This window comes from Tribolium madens, unplaced genomic scaffold (assembly GCF_015345945.1).
Source record: "Tribolium madens isolate multiple individuals breed KSU strain unplaced genomic scaffold, Tmad_KSU_1.1 Scaffold_2;HRSCAF=44;Tcas5.2_LGX, whole genome shotgun sequence".
Taxonomy (NCBI): domain Eukaryota; kingdom Metazoa; phylum Arthropoda; class Insecta; order Coleoptera; family Tenebrionidae; genus Tribolium; species Tribolium madens.
In genome coordinates this window covers 4,820,817-4,846,819 of record NW_025400995.1, presented here as the reverse complement: position 1 = coordinate 4,846,819, position 26,003 = coordinate 4,820,817, and the positions used below count along the sequence as shown (strand labels likewise).

General features: G+C 34.8%; 5 protein-coding genes across 16 annotated transcripts; all 5 read right to left on the bottom strand.

Annotated features, from left to right (window-relative positions):
- Positions 1 to 249: 249 nt before the first annotated feature.
- Positions 250 to 6,820, bottom strand: LOC123006090 (protein dispatched). The gene is made up of 10 exons (XM_044400262.1): positions 6,594 to 6,820; positions 6,279 to 6,534; positions 6,031 to 6,228; positions 5,830 to 5,980; positions 3,264 to 3,493; positions 3,028 to 3,210; positions 2,598 to 2,973; positions 2,354 to 2,549; positions 1,863 to 2,304; positions 250 to 1,816 (listed from the first exon to the last, which is right to left on the bottom strand). Exons 2-10 carry the CDS (start codon positions 6,420 to 6,422, stop codon positions 419 to 421), a joined length of 3,318 nt encoding a protein of 1,105 aa, XP_044256197.1. The 5' UTR covers positions 6,423 to 6,534; positions 6,594 to 6,820; the 3' UTR covers positions 250 to 418.
- Positions 6,821 to 7,323: 503 nt separating this feature from the next.
- Positions 7,324 to 8,401, bottom strand: LOC123006562 (Werner Syndrome-like exonuclease). The gene is made up of 6 exons (XM_044401141.1): positions 8,263 to 8,401; positions 8,097 to 8,218; positions 7,828 to 8,049; positions 7,640 to 7,781; positions 7,485 to 7,586; positions 7,324 to 7,432 (listed from the first exon to the last, which is right to left on the bottom strand). The coding sequence occupies exons 1-6, from the start codon at positions 8,320 to 8,322 to the stop codon at positions 7,373 to 7,375; spliced, it is 708 nt and encodes a 235-aa protein (XP_044257076.1). The 5' UTR covers positions 8,323 to 8,401; the 3' UTR covers positions 7,324 to 7,372.
- A 1,254-nt stretch (positions 8,402 to 9,655) lies between these two features.
- Positions 9,656 to 15,086, bottom strand: LOC123006536 (dihydropyrimidinase). 3 transcript variants are annotated; one of them, XM_044401082.1, is made up of 8 exons: positions 14,911 to 15,086; positions 14,237 to 14,516; positions 13,772 to 14,187; positions 11,850 to 12,082; positions 10,943 to 11,279; positions 10,686 to 10,895; positions 10,513 to 10,639; positions 9,656 to 10,465 (listed from the first exon to the last, which is right to left on the bottom strand). In XM_044401082.1, the coding sequence occupies exons 1-8, from the start codon at positions 14,947 to 14,949 to the stop codon at positions 10,389 to 10,391; spliced, it is 1,719 nt and encodes a 572-aa protein (XP_044257017.1). In that variant the 5' UTR covers positions 14,950 to 15,086; the 3' UTR covers positions 9,656 to 10,388. The 3 variants fall into 3 exon arrangements, with proteins under 3 accessions (XP_044257017.1, XP_044257018.1, XP_044257019.1); XM_044401083.1 differs by having other exon boundaries at positions 10,695 to 10,895; XM_044401084.1 differs by lacking the exon at positions 11,850 to 12,082 and adding an exon at positions 11,482 to 11,693.
- Positions 15,087 to 15,654: 568 nt separating this feature from the next.
- Positions 15,655 to 21,347, bottom strand: LOC123006105 (glutamate-gated chloride channel). 9 transcript variants are annotated; one of them, XM_044400289.1, is made up of 9 exons: positions 21,037 to 21,347; positions 20,866 to 20,978; positions 19,830 to 19,906; positions 19,278 to 19,501; positions 19,142 to 19,224; positions 17,892 to 18,026; positions 17,684 to 17,836; positions 16,846 to 17,126; positions 15,655 to 16,679 (listed from the first exon to the last, which is right to left on the bottom strand). In XM_044400289.1, the coding sequence occupies exons 1-9, from the start codon at positions 21,087 to 21,089 to the stop codon at positions 16,449 to 16,451; spliced, it is 1,350 nt and encodes a 449-aa protein (XP_044256224.1). In that variant the 5' UTR covers positions 21,090 to 21,347; the 3' UTR covers positions 15,655 to 16,448. The 9 variants fall into 9 exon arrangements, with proteins under 9 accessions (XP_044256224.1, XP_044256226.1, XP_044256225.1 ...); XM_044400291.1 differs by lacking the exon at positions 19,830 to 19,906 and adding an exon at positions 20,670 to 20,737 and having other exon boundaries at positions 15,655 to 16,682; positions 21,037 to 21,344; XM_044400290.1 differs by lacking the exon at positions 19,830 to 19,906 and adding an exon at positions 20,156 to 20,223 and having other exon boundaries at positions 15,655 to 16,682; positions 21,037 to 21,343.
- Positions 21,348 to 21,739: 392 nt separating this feature from the next.
- Positions 21,740 to 25,407, bottom strand: LOC123006802 (nicotinamidase). Of its 2 annotated transcripts, none has more exons than XM_044401584.1 (5): positions 23,132 to 25,407; positions 22,897 to 23,083; positions 22,480 to 22,848; positions 22,227 to 22,395; positions 21,740 to 22,161 (listed from the first exon to the last, which is right to left on the bottom strand). In XM_044401584.1, the coding sequence occupies exons 1-5, from the start codon at positions 23,164 to 23,166 to the stop codon at positions 21,923 to 21,925; spliced, it is 999 nt and encodes a 332-aa protein (XP_044257519.1). In that variant the 5' UTR covers positions 23,167 to 25,407; the 3' UTR covers positions 21,740 to 21,922. The 2 variants fall into 2 exon arrangements, with proteins under 2 accessions (XP_044257519.1, XP_044257521.1); XM_044401586.1 differs by having other exon boundaries at positions 21,930 to 22,124.
- Positions 25,408 to 26,003: the final 596 nt, after the last annotated feature.

The window sequence follows — 26,003 nt, the reverse complement described above, 5'->3', positions numbered from 1 at the left end:
CATGGTGGAGCTCGAAAAACGAACACCCTGTAATTATTAAATTATTAAAAAACTGACTCATTGCAAAGTTTGTTTTTTTTATTGAGTACTTGGAATTGGAGTGCATTAAATTTCATTACAAAATTTGAAAGATTCAGCGTATCAGGATTACAGGAGGGTAAAGCGGTATTCGACGTTTCACGATTCAATGAGAAATTTTGGTTATTAGGAAGATGGGGAATAGTTTGGGGGTGTGATTAAAAGATTACGATTCTTTCTATAATATATATTGAATTTATATATGTGTACATTTGTTACTTAAATGCCATTTGAACAAAGGTAAATGATAGTTGTTGAAAGAGCATTTATGTAATAAATCGAAATAAAAATAAAAAGAAATACAGAGTATATCACAGAACATTTAGTCCTAATGTTACATTTAATTGTCATCGGCCATGATAATAGTAATGGCGCTGGTGGCGGAGGGTGATTGATCGGTAAAAACATATCTACTGTGGTTGTTTTTGCCAGCCCCGCCAGTACTTAGAGACCTTTGCAAAGGTCTCTGAATAGGCCGTACTCCACTCTTATAAGTCAACGAATCTAATTCGTGTGTATCTGAGAGAGAGGAGTGATTAACAGGACGATTTCGGTCACTAGAGGACGTTTTTGATTTACTGGAAGGACAACAACTAAGCTTGGAATAGTGGAATTGGCCGAACTGATTCTGGGGTCCAATAATGGCCAACATAGCACCCAGATGGAATGTGGCATATATCCAACTAACACTCATTACAGTTACAAGGAATATTCCGATCTGTATGTACGGCAAGATTAATGAGGGCATCATAAATGCTCCAGTTGCTCCGGTTGTTAATGCTGCCATTAATACAGGACCTGCCATGTAAGATAACGCGTATTTGGTAGCAGCGATTCGCTCCTCCGATAGAGCAAGTGGACATAATCTATAATTCACAGTGTAATGTAAACTAAAATCTACAGTAAGACCTATAGCTGTTGACACAGTTATAGATTCCAAAATATTTAACTTCCACCCTAACAGAACTAGTACTGCAACAGTTACAAAAATACTGCATGTTATAGTTAAAATTGCGTATAAACTTGTCAAAATATTCAATGTTGATAAAAGCAAGACTATTAAAGCTAATCCCATTGACACTATAATTGCTAATATAGTATTTTCCGATAATTCTCTCTGCAAGTCGTAAAATTCCAACTCACTAATAAACCACCCATTTTTCATCGTTTTAGGAGCTGTCTTCAGCTCCTCAATCATCCAATTCTCTACTTTCGTGTAAAATTCATGCATGTATTCATAAGACATTGAATAACTATAATTACTATCATACTCTACAATAACAGCTTTTATTGTCGGAAATTGGTCTTTAGAAAATTTCGGACCGGCCATTCCGGGTATCAAATATTGACTAGGTGTTTCATAAATATCCGTCATTTCTTCAACAATACATTCATAAAACACACTACTGTTATACGGAAATGTTGACATTTTACAACAAGGTGACCAATCTCTTAAAGAAAATGAATCAACACAATCTCTTTGCATCGATCGCATAAACGTTTCAATGAAGCAGTTTGGCAAAAGGGGACCAAAAGTAGGTTGAAAAAAAGGCTGACGTTGCAAGCGTTTACAAAACTTCAAAAGCCACACTTGAGATTCCGGTTGGGATATATCAAAGTCCGGATCCAATTCCAGTTTGCCGTAACTTTCCGGATTGAGATGATCGCCATTGTCTACAGGTAAAACACCCCAGACAAAACGTAACGGAAGTTTATAATTAACATCAATCAAATTTTCCTAGAAATAATAATTAACATAAAACACTTCACATTTAACAACTTACCCTTTCCTCACGTCTGAACCAAAAATGGTATTTGTATTTAAAATCGTATTGTTCGAACGGGTGCGAACTGTCGAACAATTGAAATTCGGATGAATCAGGAAGTTTAAATTTCGGATAATAAATAACTACGATCGTACTTATTAAACCTATTATGGACAATATAACCAACCATATATATCTGAAATTGACAACACTGTCTAACAAGAATCGTTCTTTGGAGTTCCATATTCTTCCCAAAAATGAACATTTCGGCCATGTTGTCGATAAATTCCATGTCGGTTTTATCAATTTTGAACAACACCAACGTTGCAAACATGCCATCAAACAACTTTTTGCTAAATCAACATTTGAACAACATGAACGCTCCCATATTACAATACATGCGGGGAACCAAGTAATCATCATAAAAAAATTCGTTATTACGGCCGTTCCCGAAAATATGCTAAAAAAATCTCAAACAATGAAATAAATAGTAGTGATTATTTTCCTACCTGAAACAACATATTGCCGTCACTGAACTTGCATAGGACGCAAGGAAAGCCACCGAAGTCGTTAAGGACGTAACAAACATTGAAAAAAATGCATGATGGAAGGTATCACCCATTACTTTGACAATCGAGCTATTTTTTTCTTCTTTAACCTTATGCCAAATTTTACAAAATATAAAAGCATCATCAGCTCCTATACCTGGAAAACAAAAGTGAAGAATCTGTTTGCGTTTGGTGTTTCAATTACCGATTGCAACAATAATAGCTAGCAAATTCATAAACGGAAAAAATTTCAGCTCAAAAACTAGCATATACATAAAATACGAAATCCCCAGTGAGAATATGATTGCAATTATTGTCATGATAGTCAGGAACAATGATTCCGTATATAGCCACATGCATAGTAACACAAAGAGTGCCCCGGAAGTCATCAACCAAACATCCCGTAGCAGACACTCGTCAAATAGAGCATCTTTAATACCAAATTCCATTGCTACAACTGATATGCCTTCATATTCTAAGTCCATTTTAATGATTTCGTGATAATATGGTAAAATGTCTGTACTACATGCTAGTGGTAGAAAGATCATTGTTTCTTCTAACGTTGTACTCTCTCGAGTCTTCTAAAAATAAAAAAAAAACTTCAGACAAAAAACCGCAAGTGGTGATGATTATACATTAGGTGGTAGAAACGTCGTGCTCGTTAAAAAATTAAGCACATTAAAAACGGCATCGTGTCGAACGCATTCAAGCGGTGCATCACAGTATCCCTTATCAAAGCAATCTTGCATTAATTGCAGTTTATGAAAATATTGCGAACAACTTATCAATAACGTTTTTGTTGCGTTTACGTCTTCTTCCTACAAGTAACACGTACGTTTCATTACGGAAAAAACTCCAACTGCAACTTTACCGTAATTGCTAAACACGAAGTTCTATTGTGTAAAATTGCTATATAATTGGCTAAAGACCATGGCTTACAACACTTCTTTACATGGTAATCCTGATTCGAAGTGCATAAGTCTTTATAATAGTGAGCTTCAATAAATTCGTGCTCTATGCGACACAGAGCGAGTAACGATTTTAAAGTGAAAAGGTCCTCATTATTTTTCGATTTTAAAACTATGTGAGCGTATCGTTCATCTGCAAAAAAGCGGCAAGTGTTAACTGTGTAATGTAATGTGAATCTTTGCCCACTCAATTTTAGTAAGTATTTGCTATCAATTCAATTTCTGATCAAATTTTGCTGTGACAAAATTAATAATGTGGGGTTTTTGTAAAAAAATTCAGATTGATGCATATGACGGCTATCAAATTAGACTTCAAATCTGGGGCCAACTTGACGACAAAAATCACAATGATTATTAAATGTTGCCAACCTAACTTCAGTCACAAGCTGCTTTGATCAGAAAACAATCGAAAGCTTGGTATCTGTATCCAAAAAAAAGGAGCTGTCGGTTTATAACTTTATTTAAATATTTGACTTTTCGATAGCTAATAGTTTCATAATGTGATTGGCTTGTAAAGGTCATCGTAGAAGGATATCGATGGAAGGGATGCGCAGAGACTAAAACTGGTCGTAAATATGTATAGGGAAATTCTGAAATCAGCTGAGAGCAGTGGCGTGTATTCGCACTTATTTATTTGAACAAAATAAATAATCCATGTACAGTAATGAAAATATATTGATTTTGTTACTTTATTAATAAATAACATTTTTAAAGAATTTGTTCTTTTATAAATTGCAATACTTAGTAACCATTTGATAGAGTCATTAGAAATTGTTCAACAAGGTTCAAATTATTTAAAATATAAATATTTTCAAATCACAAGTTTTTAATCAGTTTTTACTGTGTACAAGTTGAGCTGCAGACGTAACTATATTTTTTGTTACATAAGTACATCTCTTATAATAACTGACATCCTCATAGTAGAGCGGACACCCTGTATTTTATTAGTGTTATAGTAAAAAATCGATTTTGACTATTATTGAGTATTAAGTGACATAATTTGAAATTACTAAGGTCCATCAGTATAAAAAATTAATCGCCAGTAATTCTGCTTTAAACCACCCAGTTGTTCCTGAGTAAAAATACGACATTTTACCTTTGAATTTGTTTGGGTGTATAAAGGTTATCAGTTGTACCAAATTTTGTAATTTTATTTACAATGGTTTCTGAAATATTGGAAAAAAATCCATTAAAAGATGCAACCCTTTTAGGGGATGTAGCTCCTTTATATAACATTTTTCGATACATAGGAAACTTCATCTTAAAATTAAAATATTCTATCACCTGTTTAAATTTGTAACAGTAAAAACGGAACACCTGTAGAATGCAGTCTAAAGATTATGAGATTATGACATAATTTGACAAATGAAAAATTTGAGATTTTTGAAGTAAGTAAGAATACAAAAGTATTTTTTAATATACAGTACCTCCCCGGATTGAGTTTACAAGAGGAAACATTTTTTTATCTTTGATTTTACGCCAAAACTGTAAAGGAAAAACATTTTTTGTTTCACCTGAATCGAGTATATCAGTAATTAAATTTTCATTATTCTGATTCAGTGAAAAGAAAAGTTAAGTTTTCTCTTGATTTTGGATTTAGTTGATAATTTTCACTGCTTTTTAAGTCCTATCACATTGGCGGTTTTACTTATTTAACAACCATATGTCACTTTGACAATTAATTTAACTGAATAATGGTAGTTCTTGTTAAAAATGATTTTGTTTCTTATATTAAAGCTGTTGTTTTTGTTATTTAACTTGCGTAAACTCATTTGTTAAAGTGATATCATTGTCAAAAAAATAAAACCGCCAATGTGAGGGATTTAATAAGCAGAGAAAAATAAAATTTTCTTTCTACTGAGTTAGAATAATGAAGTTTTAATTACAGGCATAAAATCTTTTTTTTTCTCTTGTAAACTCAATTCGAGGACATACTCTAAATTTTATTACAAGAGTCAGTGATTGGTCGCTAAGAATTTGAGGATTCGTCTTCTTACATCTTATCGACTAGGTATGGAAACAAAACATTGCTGAAAAATATTTACTCGTAATATAGTTATCAACAAAGGTATCTTGTGAATGTTAAATTTGAAAAATTAATTATAATTAAGTATCATACAAAAATTGTATTTTTAATGTTTATATTTTTAATAAACTATTCGTTACTTTTTGTTCGTCTTTTATTTATACAGAAATCAATATCACCAATATCGTGGAGCATCGTATGAATTTTTTATATTTAATATCTCAGTCAATGAATATACGGAAAAATGCAACTCTACAATTCCCTTTTTACCACAGAATGGTTCTATGTTACGCCACAGCTCAAGTTACCCCACTACACCGAGTACGCATTGGCTGCGCCTATCGATATCCTTCTAGGATTCCCTGACCTCTAAGTAAGTGGTAATAAATGTTTTCGGGTGTGTGAAAGCTTAGAATAATTAGATAAAAAAATATTTGGCTTACCAGGATGACCACAAAAAAATCCGTCAATTTCAATCGGTTTTACAGGGACATTGTCACCAGTTTTTCGATGCAACATGTTTTGTAAAGCCCTCCAATTATTATTTTCGTAGCTATTGTCAGAGCGATTATTACTTGCTTCATTTATAAATACCTAAAATAATGCTTTAGAATAAAGCGACTTGAAAGTGGCAAAATATTTACATTAGAAAAATCGTTTTTTTGTTTGTTTTTCTTCTTTTTTCCATTTTTCCTAACTTTAGGTTTAAAAAATGTTACATTTCGTTTTATCAAAATATCTTTGGGGTTAATAGCAAATTGTCCTGATGGTCTAGTTGATTCATCTAAGTTTTTCCAAGCAGTTAGTCTGTTTGATATAACTGTTCCTCTGGTAGTGAAGCCCTAAAAGCGACAAAAGGGCACTCGTGAGCGTAAAAATGGGCATGACTTACCATTTTGGGGTCAGAAAAGTCTTTGAAGGGCTTGGTTTTCAGTGTAAAAGGTATCACCAGGCATGTACCAGAGAACACAGCAACTGCTGATATAATGATGTAGGGATGATGGACGATAATATGTGCGAACCAATTCAAATTCATTTTTAATGTTCACTCCATTTACCATTTGAGATTGTTTCTAGTCCCTCGTCGAAAAATTGCTTGGAACATCGAAACTGCGCATTGAATTGTGCGAAAACCGGGCATTTTAGGGCTGCAACCAGATTTTGAAAATAGCGTGCAAATGATTGAGTTGGCGTATAAAACAATTACCCTATTTGATGTAGCCAAAGCCACCCTGGATCGGTCGTCCGGGCAGCCGGGTGCGGTAACGGGTAAACTAACCACTAAAAAGCGACCTCTTCGTGAAATCCCTCCAGACAATTCCCACAACCACCATCGAAAAACCCAACCTCCAGTCACATTCCATAGACCAAAAAATCGACTGCTAAGCAAATAAAACGCGAAATATTTACTTTTATCTCATGGGTATCTAGAAAATCGCCGATGAAACATCGAGCCGAACTTACCGATCTCGCACGAACGGAGTGGCTCGTGGCGTGGTATCAAGGCCAGCAGAGATTGAAGTCAGCTGTTTATAAACAAATACAATGTTTGAAGGACACAGCCACACTCTTCTATCAACAAGTCAAGGTTACTATCAATACATTCCCAGGTCCACGAACGGGATATTACTGGGATTGCAGCAGAACTTTCCTATATTGATTTTAAATTTCAAGAACGGCTCTTGATAAATTGTACGCGGAAACCGCAGGCAAAAAATTATCGATTGGCTTCATTATTCTATATTTGCATTTTATAAGCCGAAGGGCTCTTATTACATTAGGGCGAACGTGACCTATTAACTTTCCGGGCTCAAGGACTTTGTTTACCTCGCTTTTATTAACTCATAACAAAATAATCCCATTTCTTAAAGTTGAATATATTATGGAGTCGGTCTAATTTCAGACGAACGACAAGCTTTAATTCAAAAAAAGAAATATTTCCCATTAATAAAATATTTATTTACTGAAAGCTAGATACAATCAAATTTATTTATTCTCCTTCTGTTCTTCCCTCTTTTTGAGTTCGTTGTACAACACTAGAGAGGCCTGCAAATGCTCATCTAATATTCTATTTTTAGAGTGCAACAGTTGTTCTTACATAAGCGTCTGTAGCTGCATAATCCAGCTGTTCCTTACTTAAAGGACTGACATGCCACTTACTCATCCTTACTTTATTGTCTTTACAAATCGTCATTTTTAGCTAAAACAAAATTTACAATAAATACAACCGAATGAAATTTTTTACAAAAATACCAAAAATGTGACTAACTTCTCCATGCTCCATCTTTGCTGAAAAGGCAATACTTGGTTTGCTAAAACACCACTGTCAACACAGTTTTCTATTATTTTCTCAACGTCAAATCCTGAAAAATCCCTTGAAAGTTTCCTAATGTCACTGAAATATGATTATTAGTTTGAAAAATTCCTGTAGGAAAAAATACTTTTTAATATTGACTCCTGTGATTCTAATTTTAGGATGAGCCAATAATACTGTTAACCCCTTAGGGATTTTCTTAAGGTCACTTATTTGAATCAAATAGCATGTGTTGAGGTCGGGACTTATTTGAATTAAGGCCGCTTTTCCAGGACCGGTCTGAAAGGAAAATGGCCATTCTATATCAAATCCAAGGACAAGAACATCAGCAGCTTCATCAGCTAATTTACTAAAATAAGACCACTAAATTGTGCAACAAAGTTTACAAAAGTTTACATTAAATTGTCACAGGCAAGGGCACAGTCGACAAACTCTCTTATGTAGATTTTTTTCCCTTTAAACTGAATTGGAGGCCTATTCCGAAATTCTTCTTTCTCCTTTTGTTTTTGTAATTTTTCCTACAAAGAGTGTAAAAGCTATTTTTTATGTAGTAACCACATACTTTTTCTCTTTCTTCCAGAGAAACTGATGATCTGAGTCTCATACGATTATTATCAGTCATTATTTTATAAGTTTTAAGTGGAAACAAAAACACGATTTAAACCAAAATGTAAATAGAAAAGCCGGTACACCACTTAGGGATTTTTCGTCTGCGGTGTTGGTAGCACTCTTTAGCGCCATATTTGAATATTTCAAATTAAGAAAATAAAAAAACTGGTTGCATTTGTTATTAATGTTTATTAGTAAACTTAATACCTACTCAAACAATCTTTTATTGAAAAAATACTTTTAGATGTAAAACCAATAGCATGTATAATTATTATTAAAATTAGTGATGCAGTAAATCATACATCTTATTTAATACTCCGATTTTAATAATATTGTGTGCGGATGAAAATCTTTAGTCACTTAAAGCTAGATACAATCAAATTTATTTATTCTCCTTCTGTTCTTCCCTCTTTTTGGGTTCGTTGTACAACACTAGAGACGCCTGCAAATGCTCATCAAATATTTTTAAAGTGCAACAGTAGTTCCTACATAAGCGTCTGTGGCTGGATAATCCAGATCCAGCTGTTCACTTAAAAGACTAACATGCCACTTACTCATCCTTACTTCAATGTCCTTACAAATCGTCATTTTTAGCTAAACCAAATTTACAATAAAGACAACCGAATGAAATTTTTACAAAAATCATGATTATTAGATTGAAAAATTCCTGTAGTAAAAAATACTTTTTAATATTAACTCCTGTGAGTCTAATTTTGGGATGAGCCAACAATACTGTTAACCCCTTAGGGATAGTCTTGAGGTCACTTATTTGAATCAAATAGCAAAATAGCATGTGCTGAGGTCGGGACTTATTTGAATGAAGGCCGATTTTCCAGAACCGGTATGAAAGGAAAATTGCCATTCTACATCAAATCCAAGGACAAGAACATCAGCAGCTTCATCAGCTAATTTACTAAAATAAGACCACTAAATTGTGCAACAAAGTTTACAAAAATTTACATTAAACCGTCACAGGCAAAGGCACAGTTAATAAACTCTTATGTAGATTTTTTCCCTTTAAACTGAATTGGAGGCCTATTCCGAAATGCTTTTTTCTCCTTTTGTTTTTGTAATTTTTCCTACAAAAAGTGTAACAAATGACAAGCTAATGTTTATGTAGTAATCACATTCTTTTTCTCTTTCATCCTGCGAAACTGATGACCTGAGCCTCATATGATTGTTATCACTCATTATTTCGTAAGTTTTAAGTGAAAACAAAAACACGATTCAAGTGAAAATCATTCAAAATGTAAATATAAAAAGCCGGTACACGACTTCTGCGATGTTGGTAGCACACTTTAGCGTCATATTTGATTATTTCAGATTAAGAAAGAAAAAAAAACTGATTGCATTTGTTATTAATGTTTATTAGTAAACTTCATACCTACTCAAACAATCTTATATTGAATAAAATACTTTTAGGTGTAAGACCAATAGAATGTATAATTATTATTAAAATTAGTGATGCAGTAAATCATACATACTCCGATTTTAATAATGGTTGCGGGTAGGAATCTTTAGTCAAAATTTGTTTAATTACAACTAATTTCAATAATAATTATGAATTCTATTGAGTCGACACATAAAAATCACTTTGTTCCGTATTAAGATGATCTGAGTTTAGCTCAATAAAATTAAACAAAATTAGTATTAACTAAAATTTGAAAGGCTGCAAGCCAACAGTTGTCAGAGACAGTGCAACTTAAAACAGATACATCTGTGCTACTTTCATGCAATTAACTTTCATGTTTTTATACATAAAAAATTAACAATTATCTGATAAAATTTTAAGGTACAGCAATAGCCAATATTTTTTTCATTTACTGCACAATACAACATTGATTTCTGATATTCATAAATATGAATAAACTCTCCCAATACATTCTAATGTAAAAAAAACAGTAACAAAATCTATGATATAACATAAAACAGTTTTTGAAAAGAGACAGATAAAAATGTGTAAAATGATATAATAAATAAAAATTGTAACGAACTATTCTAATGAAATGATTGGAAGATTATTTTGCTTTGGTACTTTTTTGTAATCTGCATAACTATTGAGGCGCCGTCTTCTAGTGATTACCAAAACCCGGAAGATTTGCCACCTGGTGGGTTCCTCACACGAATACAAGACTTTCTGTCCACATCAAGATCCTCTGCAAGAAAGAAGTTAATAAAAACAAGCAACGATTCGAAAACTTACCGCTGATAGAAAATGTCGAATCTTGTATATTTCTTTGACCTTCCGGTCGTGGCCCTCTGACCGAGGGAGTGCTCACAGCTGAATCTGGCAGTGTTGGTGTAGGACAAGCTTTGTCCTCAATTGTGATCTAAAACCACACCCTCAAATTACAAAACAACAAAAAATAAAACAACCTTGTGAACCTGTTCAGGCAAATAGTCATCATGAGTACCATTGCGGACCGGTTTTAAATCACCGATTTTGTCGGGATCGTAAACAAACGGAGCATAGACAGGTGTCTCCACAAAACGGCCGTGGCCTTGAACAACACGCAGTTGCCCATCGTCGACACACACCCGGCCGTTGACGATGACGTATTCGGGGACACCATGACATACCATCCCCTAAACAACAATTATGTAGAAATTGAATTATTTTCTACGCAACTTACTTCAAAGATGTTAAAATCCACGGCTTGGTGATGCGTGGATGCCGAAATCGTTCGAGTTTTGGTCGGATCCCAGATGACAATGTCTGCGTCTGATCCAACAGCAATGCAACCCTTTCTCGGGTAGATGTTGAAAATTTTAGCTGCATTTGTGCTGGTTATTGCGACAAATCGACAAGGGTCGATCACCCCCGATTGTACTCCTTTTTCCCAAATGACTGACATTCGGTCCTCCACCCCGTTTACACCATTCGGGATTTTGGAGAAGTCATTTTTGCCCATTTCTTTCTGAGATTTGTTAAATGTGCAATTGTCACTTCCTGTGACTTGAAGGACATCCCTAGAGGTTACAATTACGTTAGTTTGTGATTGCTTTAAGTTTGATTATTAACTGATAGTTTACCCCAAATTTAGATATCTACGGTAGTCACCCGAATGACGAAACACAAGTCATGCTTGCGATATGATAAATGATCATTTTTAATAAATAAAAGATCTATTAAAAAACAAAAGATAAAAGTTAGTGGTTAATTCACACTTACGATGCCAACAACCCCAAAAGCTTGAAGGGTGTTTCAGGTCTAGAGCGTATAGCTGGTGCTGTTACCACGTTGGCATTACGTGGATCTCCTATAAGACCAATACAACCGGCACGAACTTCTCCAAAAACGTTTTGTCCATTAGAACGCACAGTTTGTATAATATTTCCTGATTCTTCCGTGGTAACATTAAGGATATAAATGGGTGCGTTCACCTGCACTCAAAACTGTTTTCACACTGCTTCACTATCAGTACAAAAAGTGCTACACACAAAGCCAATGCAACATTCAAGAGTTAATCGTGAAACGAATGAATCTCAATTAGTGGAAATGAAGTAACTTAGAGAGCAAACGAAATAACACAAACTTACTGTGCTAACAGATTCAATAAAAACTGAGGTGTTGTAGGATCCGGTCTTAAGGGAGGGCTTAAAACGTGGCCAGCCGAGTGTTGGAAGCATTCATGCCTATAATGGGAACCATCTGAAGCTAGTGCTGCTACTAAAGTTTCACCATACACTCGAGTACCTCGTTCACATGCTTGTTTTAAAGCTAATCCTGCAGATTTGCTCATCACATGCACTATATACAATGGACAATCTACCTATAAATACCACCACAACTAAACATTTTTCAAGAAAACTAAGATCAGAAATAAAGATTTTGCAGCTGCTACAGTGCCAACAAACTCGAAAAAGATAAAGTAACGCTAACTTGGTGTCTTTTTACTAAAAGATTATAAAAATTTCCACCAAATAAACAGCACCGTTTTAAATTTATGTAAAAATTGTGCCAGAAAAACATTTTTTGCATCAAATTTTGTGGATTTTAAATACACAATATACAAAGTGAAAAAGATCAACAAAATTGTTATGTATCATTTTTTCGAAATCGTTTTTTTTTTGAGGCATTTTGCCTTTTGTTAAATAACGAGCCGCTCAGTTAACCTGAAAGTAGTAGTGACCGTGAATTTGCTTGGAAGTTTTTTGTGGAGTTCTCAGCTGACAATTATTGCAGTTTTATTAATGCCCGAGTTTGATCGGTATTTTTACGTTTGGTTAATTTGTCTTAAAAATACCTAATATTGTGATAAAATGCTGAATAATACGTGGACATTGTGCTATAGTTTATGAAACCTGTTCCAAATGTATTTTTCGAGATGTTTTTGAGATTACGGATTAGATCAAAATAAACAATTATTATTGAAAACGTACAGTACACAAATTAAAATTTTGATAAAACAATTCTTCAAACATTCTGCTAATGCACATAAACTTAATTATAAACTTATTATTATTACGGTAATTGCCCAACAAGAAAAAACCTAATTATAGGACCAGAAAGAAAACTTTAATACTAGAAAATCTCTTACACGTAGGATTAAAAGTAAAAGTAAACCGATTTATAATATTAACTTAATAACTATGGCGTTTTCGAGAAAATGATACATAAACAAAATGTTACATTTGACGAGTTATGCACGTGGTTAAAATTATTGCACCTATTTCAGAATCACGTTGTACAAAATACTATACCAGGTAAATAAAAAGTGTGGAACCAAACGTTTTTTGCTTAAACTATTTATTTTTTAAAAAAACTAATTGATAAAGTGATAAAGTACTATAAAAATGTAATGATTTAACAAAAATAAAATTTTTCGAAATTTCCTTTTGTTTTTGAGTTTTACGAAAAACTTAATTTTTTAAATGGCAACCCACTATAAAATCATTTTTCTCATAAAAGTTATACTCTAAGGATTACAACTACCTGCTTTTATTTAATTTTTGCAAAAAAAAAATTTCACATAAATTGCAATTTTGACAAAAAAAGAAAATTTCGTTCTGAAAATACGATCACATTTTTTATATTACTTTAATTTATATTAATTATTATTTTCTGGAGGCAAATGATTAAAAATAAAACCGCTTGGTTCCATACTTTATATTCACCCTGTATGTCAGTGGTTCTGATTGAAGTGTTTTTTCAAAAATGAGCATGTACATTGATAACGAAATAATCAGGCAGCTGAAAAATCGCAAGTCTGTACAATATTGCTTTTTTATGTTTCATGTAAAAAAAAATCTTTTTTCAAATGACACTAAACTTTTTGCGTCATGCAAATTCTGCAAAGTTTGTGTTTATTTTCAGTTAGGTTAATGTGTTTGTTCAGATTAGGTTGCTCGATAAAATAATCATTAGCGTTCTTACTCGAGACAAATGATTTAATTGTTTACGAATCTTACATAAGTGAATTTTATTTGGTGGAAATTTCCGGAAGTGGTTATATAATTACCTGTTTGGCTATGACACAAGCCCTGTTAACGGCCTCTGCCTCGACTTCTTCAGGCCTGGACATTTCGTGTCCCTCAGGCCCTGTGATTCCCTTCGCCAAAAGCCGTTCAACATTTTTCGCAATGATCGAGCCATTCTCAGCATGAACTTGAGCAAGAGCTCCTAATTTCTGGCACGTTTCAAAAACGCTATACAATTCCGAATCATTAAGCATAAAATTATAAGCCATAAAAACTTTAAATGAATTAACTCCGTGTTCCTTGCATAGGACTTCCATCTCCCTTCTAACTTGCTCATTCCAGTGAGTTAACGCGACATGAAGTCCATAATCGCAGCATACTTTATCGTCACCCTTTTGTCGGTATTCGTAAAACGCATCGAGGATTGATTCCCCTTTCTTTGGCATTACAAAGTCAACTGAAGCGGGAAGTGGATATTAAGGGGATTTGCGGTGATTATCGCTTACTTATCATGGTGGTGCCTCCAGCCACCGCGGCTTTGGTGCCTTGGTAGAAATCATCGACTGATTTCGCCCCCATAAACTCCATCTCGAAGTGTGTATGGGGGTCGATGCCGCCAGGTAGCACATACTTGCCTCGAGCATCAATCACACGAGTACCCCCAGGGATTATTAAATTGCGACCCAGCTGTTTTATAACACCGTCTTCGATATAGATATCATCTTCAGTGATATCGTCCTCGTTTACTACTTTCCCATGTTTGATAAGTAAACGATTTTGGGCACTCTGAATAAAAAAAATGTGAAAATGCGCGCTGTAATCAAACTACGACGTGATTTGTTGTTATTACTATGTATTATCATTTTGATTTTTATTTACAAAAATTATTGACATTTGAAAGTCATATTTAGAAAAACAAACTGTAGGGATATAAATAGTTTCTAGTCGTGTTTACATACGGAATTACTATGCCAATGTTGGATCTATGCACAGGAAAAGGAAACAGCTTAATGTTTTAAAAAATCAATACATATAAAGTAAGTTAAAACGTCCTAACTTCCTGTGATATCCCCTGGCTACCGTGCATAATTAATTAAGTGCGTGCTTCAAAACCGCAAGTGTTCATCCAAGAGGAATAACACTCAAAAATATCTTATGCAATACACCTGTTATTACTCACCTGTAAATGAATTGGGACTTTTTTCACTGGAGTAGACATTGCGGTTTACCTCAGTGGTTTTAATGTATTCAATAATGACGATTTCCTCGTTTTTTATCAATCAAATTAAACTGAAACGGACAACGAATTTAACACCAACAACCTATAGCTAGACTAGAACGACCTTGCCCGGCACTGTTAATATTTATAATGTTGGCACTGGCCGAGGTTGGCAACGGGGCGAGGTATGAATTTAACCAATCAGAAGCTTAAGATTCTTGCCATTTGCCATTTTTTAAATAATGATACCAACATAATAAATGCCACAAAAAAATTAATTCAAGTAGGCAGTCCACAATACGGCCATGTAATGCAATTTACAGGTATTATTTTGAACTTGTTTATATTTAACTAACTGTTAAGAAAATCAAATAAAAAATACTTGAAAAAGTTGAGCATTGAGTTTAAATTAAATACCTAAATATATTTCGTTATATCACTTTGAGTATAACCTAAGCAGTCAAAAAATACAATTTTGTTGTTTTTAAATTAGTAGGTACACTTATCCATATTTCATCAGAATTTGATAGCATTGTTAAAAAATAATTTTTATATACTTTAATGTAATGTAATGTACGTCAAGAGAGTGGGAGTCAATAGTTCACGGTCATGACAGTTTTATATGTACATGAGTGGTTCCAATTTTTCACTTTATTCATTTATTGGTATTGATTATTGTTTATAATCATGGAATAAAACAGTAAAAAATTTCTACAATTTTATTACATTTACAATAGTCAAAACTTACAGTTATAACGCCATATCACGTAAAATGAGATGTACACATTCCACCCTGATGTATGTAATGCGCAATGAAGAGAACTCTAATAAATAAATGTTTATGATTTCTATGTTCTATGAGCTATAGGAATATAACAATCCTTGCCTGAAGGAATTATTAGAGTATTACAAAATTTCCGATTGACAATGCGTTTAAATGTATAATGACGTATTCAATCGATTGTGATACGACATCACCCTGTATAAGCAACTGACAAGAGGAAATATTAGCGAGAAAAATATTAAAAGTTCTACAATATAGGTAAATATATTGCACCATTTTAATAAAAATAACGATAAACCGTATACAATAAACTATAAGTACATAATGGAAACGTCATAAAAATAGACATATCATGCACAGTTCCTTTAACAAAGTTACACAATCTGAAAAACTGATAACCATTTTTAACAAGTAACAATTGATCGGTTTAAATAAAGCTAAATCTCTAGTTAACCATTTATAAGTTTTCGAAGAAGATGAGAATGTAGATAGAGTTTTAGAGCAGGTAGTAATGAGGTTGCTTTGTGCACAAATGCTGTCACTCGCATTTTAGTGCAACAATTTTGCGCATCATTCCGGGTTATCAATTTCATTTTTGTGCAACTTATCTACAAATTTATTGCACATTCAACAAAAACATACTCCTGAACGTAGGTAATAATAATATTTACATTTACGAAAAATCGCAATACTATTACGGTTGTCGCAAGAACATTTACGACTCTTCGGCCTCTTCGCGAAATAAATATGTTGACCAGTATATTACATTGAATAGTGCGAAAACTAAAGGAAACGTGATTCGGGAGATAACATCAATGCGTTTGGATCTTGTGGGGAATTTCGACAGCCAAGATCGGCAACAGTTTGGACGAGCTGGTTGCATGTGGATTTCACACTGACGAACTTTTTCTAAACTCATTGGATCACCGGGATGACGCACCAAAGGCTTCTGAAAGAATTACCATAGCTCAACTTGATTAGGATATCTACAACTGGCAACAACATTCAACACCCACGAGATCTACTACACCTCCAAACCCAATCAAGTGTAATAAATCTCTCGACACTTAAACTGAAAACAAGAAATCGACTATTTCTTAATATAGCATTACCATTGCGAAAGTTGCGTTGCTGTCTGTGTCTATTAAATCTGACGTGGCATCCATAGATGCAGCATGTTCTAATTCGCACTGTCTTCTTTGCTTCTTCATGTTCTCCCTATGCATATCGGAACGCGACGCATAGTTTACAAGAGCAAATTCTAGTAACGCTCCAAATACAAATGTCAAACAAACCCCCGTCCACACATCAATCGCTTTTGTGTACGAAACAGGGGGTAAAGATGCGTTAATACCCGATGTTTGCGTAGCCATTGTGAGCAAAGTTGTAACACCTGAAAATTTAAGTACATTTTAATCTGTTCCAACACCCAAAATCCACATTTTCAACGAAAAAAGCTTTTCTCGCTAATGGTGTATTAAAATCTTCAGGGTCACAGAGCTTAATTTGTTTGTATCCGTTTCAATTGGACGCAATTTTCTTTTATATCCAGAGAATCCCTCTTACAATTAGTAATCTGGAATCGTTTGGACGACAATAGCTACTTCATATCAGATAGAAATGTTTGCGTGATTGCTTTTTCTTAATGTACATACATACATACATATATTTTTAGTTTCGCTCATATACAATCACTGTTCCGATGTGGACCGCCGAAAACAACCCCTTCACCGAAGCTTTTAGCATTAACGCATTTTCCACCGTTGTTGCCACTTAAATTAATTACTAAACGAACTTTGACATTTACTAAATCATATTAACCATAAAACAGATACACTACATTAAATTTATATTTCGATGTGGTCTCGTCAAAATAATAATCACTTTATGCCATTTTTTACAACAACACAGAAAATAAGCAAGGAAGAAAAAACGAAAATGAAGACTTACCCAAAGAAACTCGTGCAGGAACAGCTCCTTGATCGAGCCAAAAAGACACCCATGAAACTATGACCAACATACAACAGGGTATGTATATTTGTATTAGGTAGTAACTGAATTCCCGTTTAAATAATAAATCAACTTTTAAACAACTATATTCACCTAGAAAATTTTTACCATAAAAGGTCGTAGAATTTGGTCATGTTTAATGACGTACCGGTATTAGTTTTACTGTTACAATAATCAGTTAGGAATTTTTCTAATGTAAATCTAGGCAGGTGTAAATTTTTAACTACTTGTACAGGATCACCTTCTTTCCATAAAAATACTAAGTCATCGGTTGTCCAGCCATCTATAATTGGAAAAATTCAAAGTAAACGATGTACCAAAAAAAAAAACAATAAAGATCACAGAATTAAGTCCTTTATACTGGTACCTGTCGGATCGTAATACGACTATAAAACAGAGAGTATGTAATTTTATAGAAACAGACCGTTTAATTTGAATCAAATCAATATTTATGTGTAGTATATGACATGCTTTCTAATCTAATCTAATCGAAAAATCGTAAAAATAGTCATGCAAAATTCAACCTGCAAGAAATGTATATTTTTGTGAGAAAAAATCGTGAACGTATTGTGATAAAATGAAAATGAGCGTTTTGCGCGTTTTCAGGATATTTTTAGTCCATTTGGCACCACCGTATGACAGTTGATATAATTATGTGTTTTTAAACGATTTAGAGTTTGTAGACTAGATGATAATATTTGGAGATCGAGATCTTAGACATAGATACAGGTATCCGAAAAAAATGTTTAAAAAAATTGGGGAGGTGATTCCTTAAAAAGAAAATCCATTGAACCTTAGAAAATCATGTTCTTCTAGAAAACAAAAGTAACACAAGAAACATCCATAGAAAAGACTTTTTTCAAAGTTAATTTTATTCAGTGTCAACAAATTACCTCAGATGCAAATTTTTTGTAAATTTATCTCAACTGATTATAGAGAAATCCCTACATCTAGGTTCCTTAAAAAGCCTTTTCGGACATATTTTTTTCCAATGCTGACCCACAATCTTTTAACGTTTATTTCTTCGGACATTCTGTATATGTTTCGACTTGATGTATTTGATTTAGTTGAAATTGATACAGTATATGAAATGTATTTTAGCAATTCATGAGACGTCGGCTTTCTTATAACATGTTCCGTCATATTGGTATTCGAGTTCGGTAATAGTTAGATCCAAATCCGGAGTTTTCGGAAGTTATGTGCAAACTTAAAGTACAACCTACCTAGCGATTAATTTAATGAACAAGTCTGGGGTATGTGTCGTATTTATTGTTGAATTTAGGTGGATAGCTGCTGTGTTGGAATATTTAATTTGCGATGGTGCTAAATGGATAGACAAGGGTAGAGACGGAAGGTGGTGGTAAAAGGAAGAAGGAATTTTGAGTAGATAATACTCACAGCTAGCCATCCGTAAGGAACATATTTGACGGTCAAGGGGGTAGAGCTTGAGGTTCATCGGACATGATAATGTCAAAGATATTCTGAAAATTGTAAACGTATTGGGGTGATGGTTGTTAGAAGGTAGTGATTTTACCTTATACTATAGAGGACTGAACCGTATGGAAAAATGCGAATGTAGACGTTGGGCATAATAATGTTGTGGAAATGCCCTTCTTTCTCATTAGAAAAAAAGAGATCGGGCATCCAGACTCGACTGGCTTCAGTTAAAGTAAGATATTTGAGACGACCTCCAAAGTCGTTAAACTTGAGTCTTTCATCTAGCCATTGCTCTCTGAAGGTGAGTTGTACACTGTATTCCTGTAATATCCAGATTGTGAAGAGCTTTGCGGGGAGTTATAAGTAAACATGCAACATGCATTGGAAGAAGTAGAACCTGCAAGGTTGATTTTTGTACGATTTGGAGATTGGGGTTAATATCGCTAAATGAAGAAGAAGCATGCACTAGATATAGTTAAGGTTGTATATACGGCGTGTACTCGCCGGGGCTGCAGCGCCACACGGCATGCTCGCGCTGGTGCTGGTGCCCTCATTGCAACATCACCTCTCGGCCTTGTGCAAGTGAACGCAACCGAGTATTACACCCATCCAATACTTGACATGACTGGCAGACCGCGCACTCACTCACCATTTTATAATCGTCTATTTTGCTGATAGACCGAAGAAAGAAGTTGATGTTAACTACAGTCGGGCCGTCACGTCCTACTGCGGTGGAACAGAACAAAATAAATTACTATGTTAAGAAGTTTAAAGTCTTGGCTGCGGGGCACGGCGCCAATCACATCTCGCATTGGCCATGTCCGCATGCAAGCACGCGGTCGCCGGCCCACCGCCCCACAAAACACGAAAAGCACACGCAGGCCGTCCCGCCCCACAGAAGATCAGAAGATGAACTATGCTACCATCCAACACTACACAAATAGAGACCATTCCCTGCTGCCAATAGCCACTTACCATTGTCACATCATCTATCTTTGAGATACTTCTGACAAATATGTTGACACGGACAATTGCGGGACCATCTAGTGGTTAGAAAAGAAAAACGGCTTTATTAGTGGACATCATCACCGGGCGCTCGATGCGATCGATGCATGAAGGCAATGAGGCACCTGCACCGGCACGACGGCACTGACAGAGCAGCACCCAATGCTACCTTACTGCCCACTTTAGCCCACTCGAAAGGCATTTAGTTCAATTCATTTCAATTTAGCAATCAAACCTATTGAAGCTAGACGGGGTCGACGAGAAGAGTTCGCTATTCGCTCGTTTGTTCGTTCGTTCGCTCGCTCGTTGCTTGCTTGCTTTTTCCTGGTGCTGGTGCGTGTACGTGGTGCGTGTAGTGCGTGCTTTTTCACGACAAACGGACCCTTCTCGTCTTTGCCCCATGCTGGCTTATTGCTTATTTTTTTATGTGATGTAGCATCTCTATACTATAGCCTACAGAACGATGTGGTGGGCGCCCACTTACCATCTTGATGTCACTAATGGTCGCAATGCTGCGGACAAACAGGTTTACTCGGACAATGGCTGGCCCATCTAGAGCGATGGACAACGTGTTACATTACATATATGTACAACAAGCAAAGGCAACAAAAGACAGAGGCCCCGTTCTCTGGACGTCTGACCTAAACATTATAGATATGCCAACCAAGTATTGGGCTCACCTGTGCCATTCACACCAGATGGTCGGATCCTCGCATCATACATCCCCTGTCCTAAGATCTGGTCCAACACCTCTTTCTCTTTTTCACGAAAATTAATCTTGACATTTGTGCACCTATTACGTACACACACGGTTAAACAACGGACCTGGAAAACCACCCCAAACAACTTACACTGTCACGTGGATGATGTGCACTATCAATGCGATGAGGGTGTGTGTATACATCGCAACTGGAACTGGCCCCAAGACTCAACCTCACCGATTCGAGATCTACCAAAGGCCAGTCCTGCAGTGACTACTACTTCACCCGTTCATCGAAGCTCTGCATCAATCTTTAGGAGTTCCTCTGACTCCTCCTCGCCAAAACACACACGCACGCAGAACTGAACGCCCGTGCACCGTCGATTATTATGAGCTGTACCTCTAACTCATAGGAAGCGCTATATTGATCGTCGGTCGGACCTCGCGCACTAATGACGTCTATTTTTGCAAGCGCGCGAGCTTGTCAAATCCGACAACCAACAACCAACCTTTACTTACGCTTCACGATTCACACGTCGCGACGACTACCATCAGCCATCAGCCATCACCTCCAAAACAAACAACACTCCCTTCATTACACAATTCATTAATCCATATCTAATGATCAAATTTCACCACCATATTTATCATTTTTTCCTCTTTCCCTTACCACTCAGACGCGTACATTGCTACCGTCATCTCTGATGTTATCAAATCGTAAAACAACGTTTATTTGTTTTGGCTTGAGTCAAAGCCTTTTCATATTTCACCGATACCCAACGATCCTTCATTAAAATCTACTTAAATTCAAAAACCTTTTTTTATTAAAAGATAAAGACTCTTTAAAGCTCCTTACCAATTTTATTTCATTCATATACAATTTCAATACAATTATGCACAAATTGCTTTTTTACACACACATATACACACACAAAAAGCAAATACTGGCACTGGAGCCACATTTTTTTCTCATATTCGTTTAAATTCTCTACCTGGCAATATAGTAATAACTAGCAAACGATATATTTCAAAAATAATTAATGATTATTCTCCAGTTTGTTCATTTTGAGTTCCATTGCTAATTTATAACCCAGTTCTGGACGCCTGTCTCGCCCTTCAACCATCGCTTTGACTTGATTCGAATTGATAATAACCCCGTTGTTCTTAATGACTGTATTTTTAGTCTTTTCTATCTCCAACAAATCAACCCCTCGGCTGCAATCGTCGAGAAGAATCGTTCTGTAACCAATTGCAAGTGCATCAACAGCCGTTGCACCTAAATTAAATCGACTTTATTAAAATAAAATTACCCCCAATCTCCCGCAAATTGCATAGATTTACCTACACATACGTCATATGCTAAACCACAAATGTATATATCCGTCGCATTTCGCATTCGCAACTGAGCGCAAAGAGTCGTATCTGTCATTTTCTTATTATCCCAAAATACCGAATAGGAATCGACGTCTGGATTGGTGCCTTTGTACACTTTTATCGAATTCTCAACAACCTAGGAAAAATACACACGTGTCTCAGCTTGTTAGTCGAAACCCGAAATTAGGTTTGTGAGCATCTCACGTTCAATTTTGTCTACCTTGAGGTCCTTGTGGAGTTCCGAGCCCCATGTGTCTTGGACGCAGTGACGGGGCCACAAGCGCTGCTTCATAGGAGGAGGCCCGGCAAAAATGACAGTATCGTAAGTTTGTGCATTTTCAGCTGTGACGGAACTTGATGGATGGATCTCCCTTTGACTAATATTATCGATAAATGATACGTGGTTACTAGGATGCCAGTCTAGAGAGTAGAATACTACATCGAATTGGACGGTGTCCAACAAATGATTGATAGGTTCTACTACTTCTAATCCATTTTGTTGTGCAGAACAATTACTTATGTTTAGTGTACCACTTATAAAGTCATTCTGAACGTCGACTATTAAGAAGGCTGAGATCGGCCGGACTATCTACAATACAGCTTGCAATGCACTTTCCCTATTAAACTCCTTACTTACGATTTTGATCCAATGGTTCCAACAAAAAACGAACTCTTCTCTATCAATGAATCCGTCATTGTTGCAATCAAATACGTTAAAGGTTTCTCGAAGCTTTTCTTCTTCTAAATTATAGATCTTCCCTTTATCATTCCGGAAAAGGGCACGAGTCAACAACCGAAACTCTTCCAAATCTAAATAGCCATCACTAAACGACAAACTTGAAAAGTCTCATCAAATCTCATCCTTCAGTTACCTGTTCTTATCAAATGCTGAGAAGCAGGCCTCCATGGTAGGTAAACTAACAAACAAAATCTACTAAATCGATCATTTTCAAAGTTTGTTGGTCCTTACTAAAGCGGGGGTGTTACAGACTGGCACCGGGTAGTGCGATAAAAACTACCTAATACAGTTTGTATGCACTTTTCAGCCATGAAAATACCTACATTAAAAGCACAATAGAGAACGCGGTATCACACACCTTTTAAATGATGATATATTTATCCCTGACAAAAAATATATCTATCAAAAGAAAATTATTTCGTTTGCTTTGTTAATTCGAACTAATAAAAGTAAAATCAAAGAGATGCTTTATATACACAGGTTTATTGATTCTCAAGCAAACCGCTTCAGATAGCAATTATTTTTTAAATTACATTTGCTTCCGGCGAAAGCTCAGTTACATTTTTATCATGTTCAAGGTTAGAAAATATTTACAAGGTATACCGTTCGGTCATTTTCATTTGATTTAATATTTAATTATAAAACGCACCGACAAATCTGACTGAACTAAAATTAATTAAACGTAATTCCCGAATCGGTTTAGTCGATTTTAATAATTAAAAGCCTTTTGAACTTTCCGACAAAATCGCTTCAACAACTTTATTTCAATCAAATACTAGATGCACCAACAACAATTAAATCTGATTAAAACACATGTTTTTTTTTTAAAACAAATTCGCGTTGATGTACGTTTTTTTAGCATGTAAAACAAAAATTTATTGTGGAAATTCATAAATGAAGTAAACACAACAGATAATTTATTAGAGTATTATTGTGATGGAATTTAATTATTTATTACCCTAACAGTGTTGCACTGTTGTACTCGGTACGTTGCTGAATTTACTGAAAACTATATTTTTCAGTTGGTGGCTTGATATAACAAAGAAGGAAAAAATATGAAAAATAAGTTTCGTGCATTGTTGTCGTTAGAAAAGCGCAGTTAAAGGCATTAAAATAGTCACAAAGTTGTCTTATGCGCAAAAAAAAAAAAAAATTACTAACCAGCTCTTAAAATAGAAACTCTTCAAACATATTCGGATTTATTTATTTTTGTACTGAAATAAGCTTCCTGAAATTTAGATAATTAGATTTTACAATGCACAAGTCGCGTGTTAATAGGCGGCTAGGCTATTTTTTTTTTGTCTTCTTTCTGTCCCAAATAACACTTTAGTATAACTAGAAAAAGACTTTCAAACCAACAAATATGTATCACAAATGAGTGTTATAGATTTTGACGTGTTGCTTTCCAAAGCTGATGAAGATTTTTCGACATATTTGCTGAAATGTAAACCTTGAACTCTGATAATAGTATAATTGGTTTTATTGGCTATTAAGTGTAAATTAATTAAGTGCTTCGCAAATCGATAGATACATACCCCACGCTGCAGCAAATAATGTTATCGACAGGAAACAAATTAAAATGTTTATCTAGTCGTGAGATTTATTTCTCGAAAGTTGAAACAATAAATCTGAAGTAGCATCATTCAGTATAAAGAAAAATCTTTTTGGCAAACGATACAATAAACATGAGTCTCCTGTAAATAATTTATCACTTCCATATTTTTCTGATGAGTGCGCGGTTTGTCCATCCAATATCTGGCGAGTACTGTTTAATAATAGAGGAGTCATTTCTCTTTGTACTCGTTTTCAGGTCGACAAATGAATATTTTATGCCCATTTTAATATTGAAAAGATACGTAAAATGCGCCAGATATTATAAAAAAATCTTTTTCAAAAATAGATAACAATTGGTGGAAACTTTAACAACGTATTGTATTCTTGTTGCAGTTTAAAATAGATCGATAATTTCAACTATTTTGATCGATAAAATCACGAGTGAACCTTTTAAACAAAACGCATATTATTGGAAAACTGAGAGTTATTCATCTTTAAACTACTTATTACTGCAATACCAGAATTGATTTTTTAAGCGGCTTTCGCTTTTCTCAGCTAAAAATAGTTAGCTGCTTTACTCTTTCCTCCGGAATGTCACTATTAATAAAAGTTGAAGTAATGCAGGCGGATATTAGCGACTCGTTAGGATTTGTAATAGAGATACCTCGTTCAAGTTTGTAGTTAACTATTGATTAAAAAAAGTAGTTGTAATTTCAAGTTCAATTTGCGATTTTAATGAGTAACTGACACAGTTGAGTTACGGATCACCCAAGTATGTATATTACTGTTCGATATTTCGAAAACAAAGTAGTTAGAATTCAATAAACGCAATTTGTTTCTGCTTCAAAGAGACCTTTCATCTGTGTACAAAGCGAGAATTTTACATTACGCAGTGACTTTTTTAATGGCAACATGTGTTTTTATTCAATTTTATCGAAGCAAATCAAATTTGTTGCCACCGAACTAGATGTAGGCTGTTTTTTGCAATGTAAAAAAATCAAACCGTGGCCAACAAATACCGGGTGGGGCATCCGTTACGCCCAAAAAGAAAATCCCCACTTCTAATTAAATAAAATTGTTGAATTTTTTCACACTTACCTGGGCATTAGTAAGGTACATTCTCTAATTTTTTGGTAATTTTTCATTCACAAAGCCAAAAAAAATAAAAAGTAATTTTCTCCCAAAAAAATTAATTCTAATTTTTATACTGACCTACGCAGATGCACTTCCTACAATTGTTTACAAAATCAGAAAAAAAATACCAATTAGATTTTGAATTAAACGCAACTTTCAAAATTATTTTTATTTATGATCTGCTACTTGTGCCATCGTAAATTTAGGTGACAATGGAGAACTGCAATTGGGGTAAGATTCCAAGGTTTACAACAAAAAGACCCTTTAAAGCGGTCGGCTACCAGTAAATGATTCTTTTGTTGGCAAATTATACCATT

Bases quoted from the DNA above. Each gene is read 5' to 3' on its own strand.
- LOC123006090 (XM_044400262.1), bottom strand. From the start codon at position 6,422: ATGAATTTGAATTGGTTCGCACATATTATCGTCCATCATCCCTACATC. The intron at 2,974-3,027 runs GTATAATCATCA...TTTTATTTTTAG, and splicing joins CGACGTTTCTACCACCTAAT to AAGACTCGAGAGAGTACAAC. The intron at 1,817-1,862 runs GTAAGTTGTTAA...TATTATTTCTAG, and splicing joins GGTTCAGACGTGAGGAAAGG to GAAAATTTGATTGATGTTAA.
- LOC123006802 (XM_044401584.1), bottom strand. From the start codon at position 23,166: ATGGAGGCCTGCTTCTCAGCATTTGATAAGAACAG. The intron at 23,084-23,131 runs GTAACTGAAGGA...TTTGTCGTTTAG, and splicing joins TCAGCATTTGATAAGAACAG to TGATGGCTATTTAGATTTGG. The intron at 22,849-22,896 runs GTAAGTAAGGAG...GCTGTATTGTAG, and splicing joins GGAACCATTGGATCAAAATC to ATAGTCCGGCCGATCTCAGC.
- LOC123006562 (XM_044401141.1), bottom strand. From the start codon at position 8,322: ATGACTGATAATAATCGTATGAGACTCAGATCATCAGTTTCTCTGGAA. The intron at 7,782-7,827 runs GTATTTTTTCCT...ATCATATTTCAG, and splicing joins ACAGGAGTCAATATTAAAAA to TGACATTAGGAAACTTTCAA. The intron at 7,433-7,484 runs GTAAGAACAACT...GAGCATTTGCAG, and splicing joins ATGCAGCTACAGACGCTTAT to GCCTCTCTAGTGTTGTACAA.
- LOC123006536 (XM_044401082.1), bottom strand. From the start codon at position 14,949: ATGTCTACTCCAGTGAAAAAAGTCCCAATTCATTTACAG. The intron at 14,517-14,910 runs GTGAGTAATAAC...TTTTTTATTCAG, and splicing joins AAGTCCCAATTCATTTACAG to AGTGCCCAAAATCGTTTACT. The intron at 10,466-10,512 runs GTAAGTTTTCGA...TCTTTCTTGCAG, and splicing joins TTCGACATTTTCTATCAGCG to AGGATCTTGATGTGGACAGA.
- LOC123006105 (XM_044400288.1), bottom strand. From the start codon at position 21,089: ATGTATACACACACCCTCATCGCATTGATAGTGCACATCATCCACGTG. The intron at 18,027-19,141 runs GTGAGTATTATC...TTCCAATTATAG, and splicing joins TTCCTTACGGATGGCTAGCT to ATGGCTGGACAACCGATGAC. The intron at 16,683-16,845 runs GTAATGCTATAT...TAATTCTTTCAG, and splicing joins GCAACGCAACTTTCGCAATG to AAGCCTTTGGTGCGTCATCC.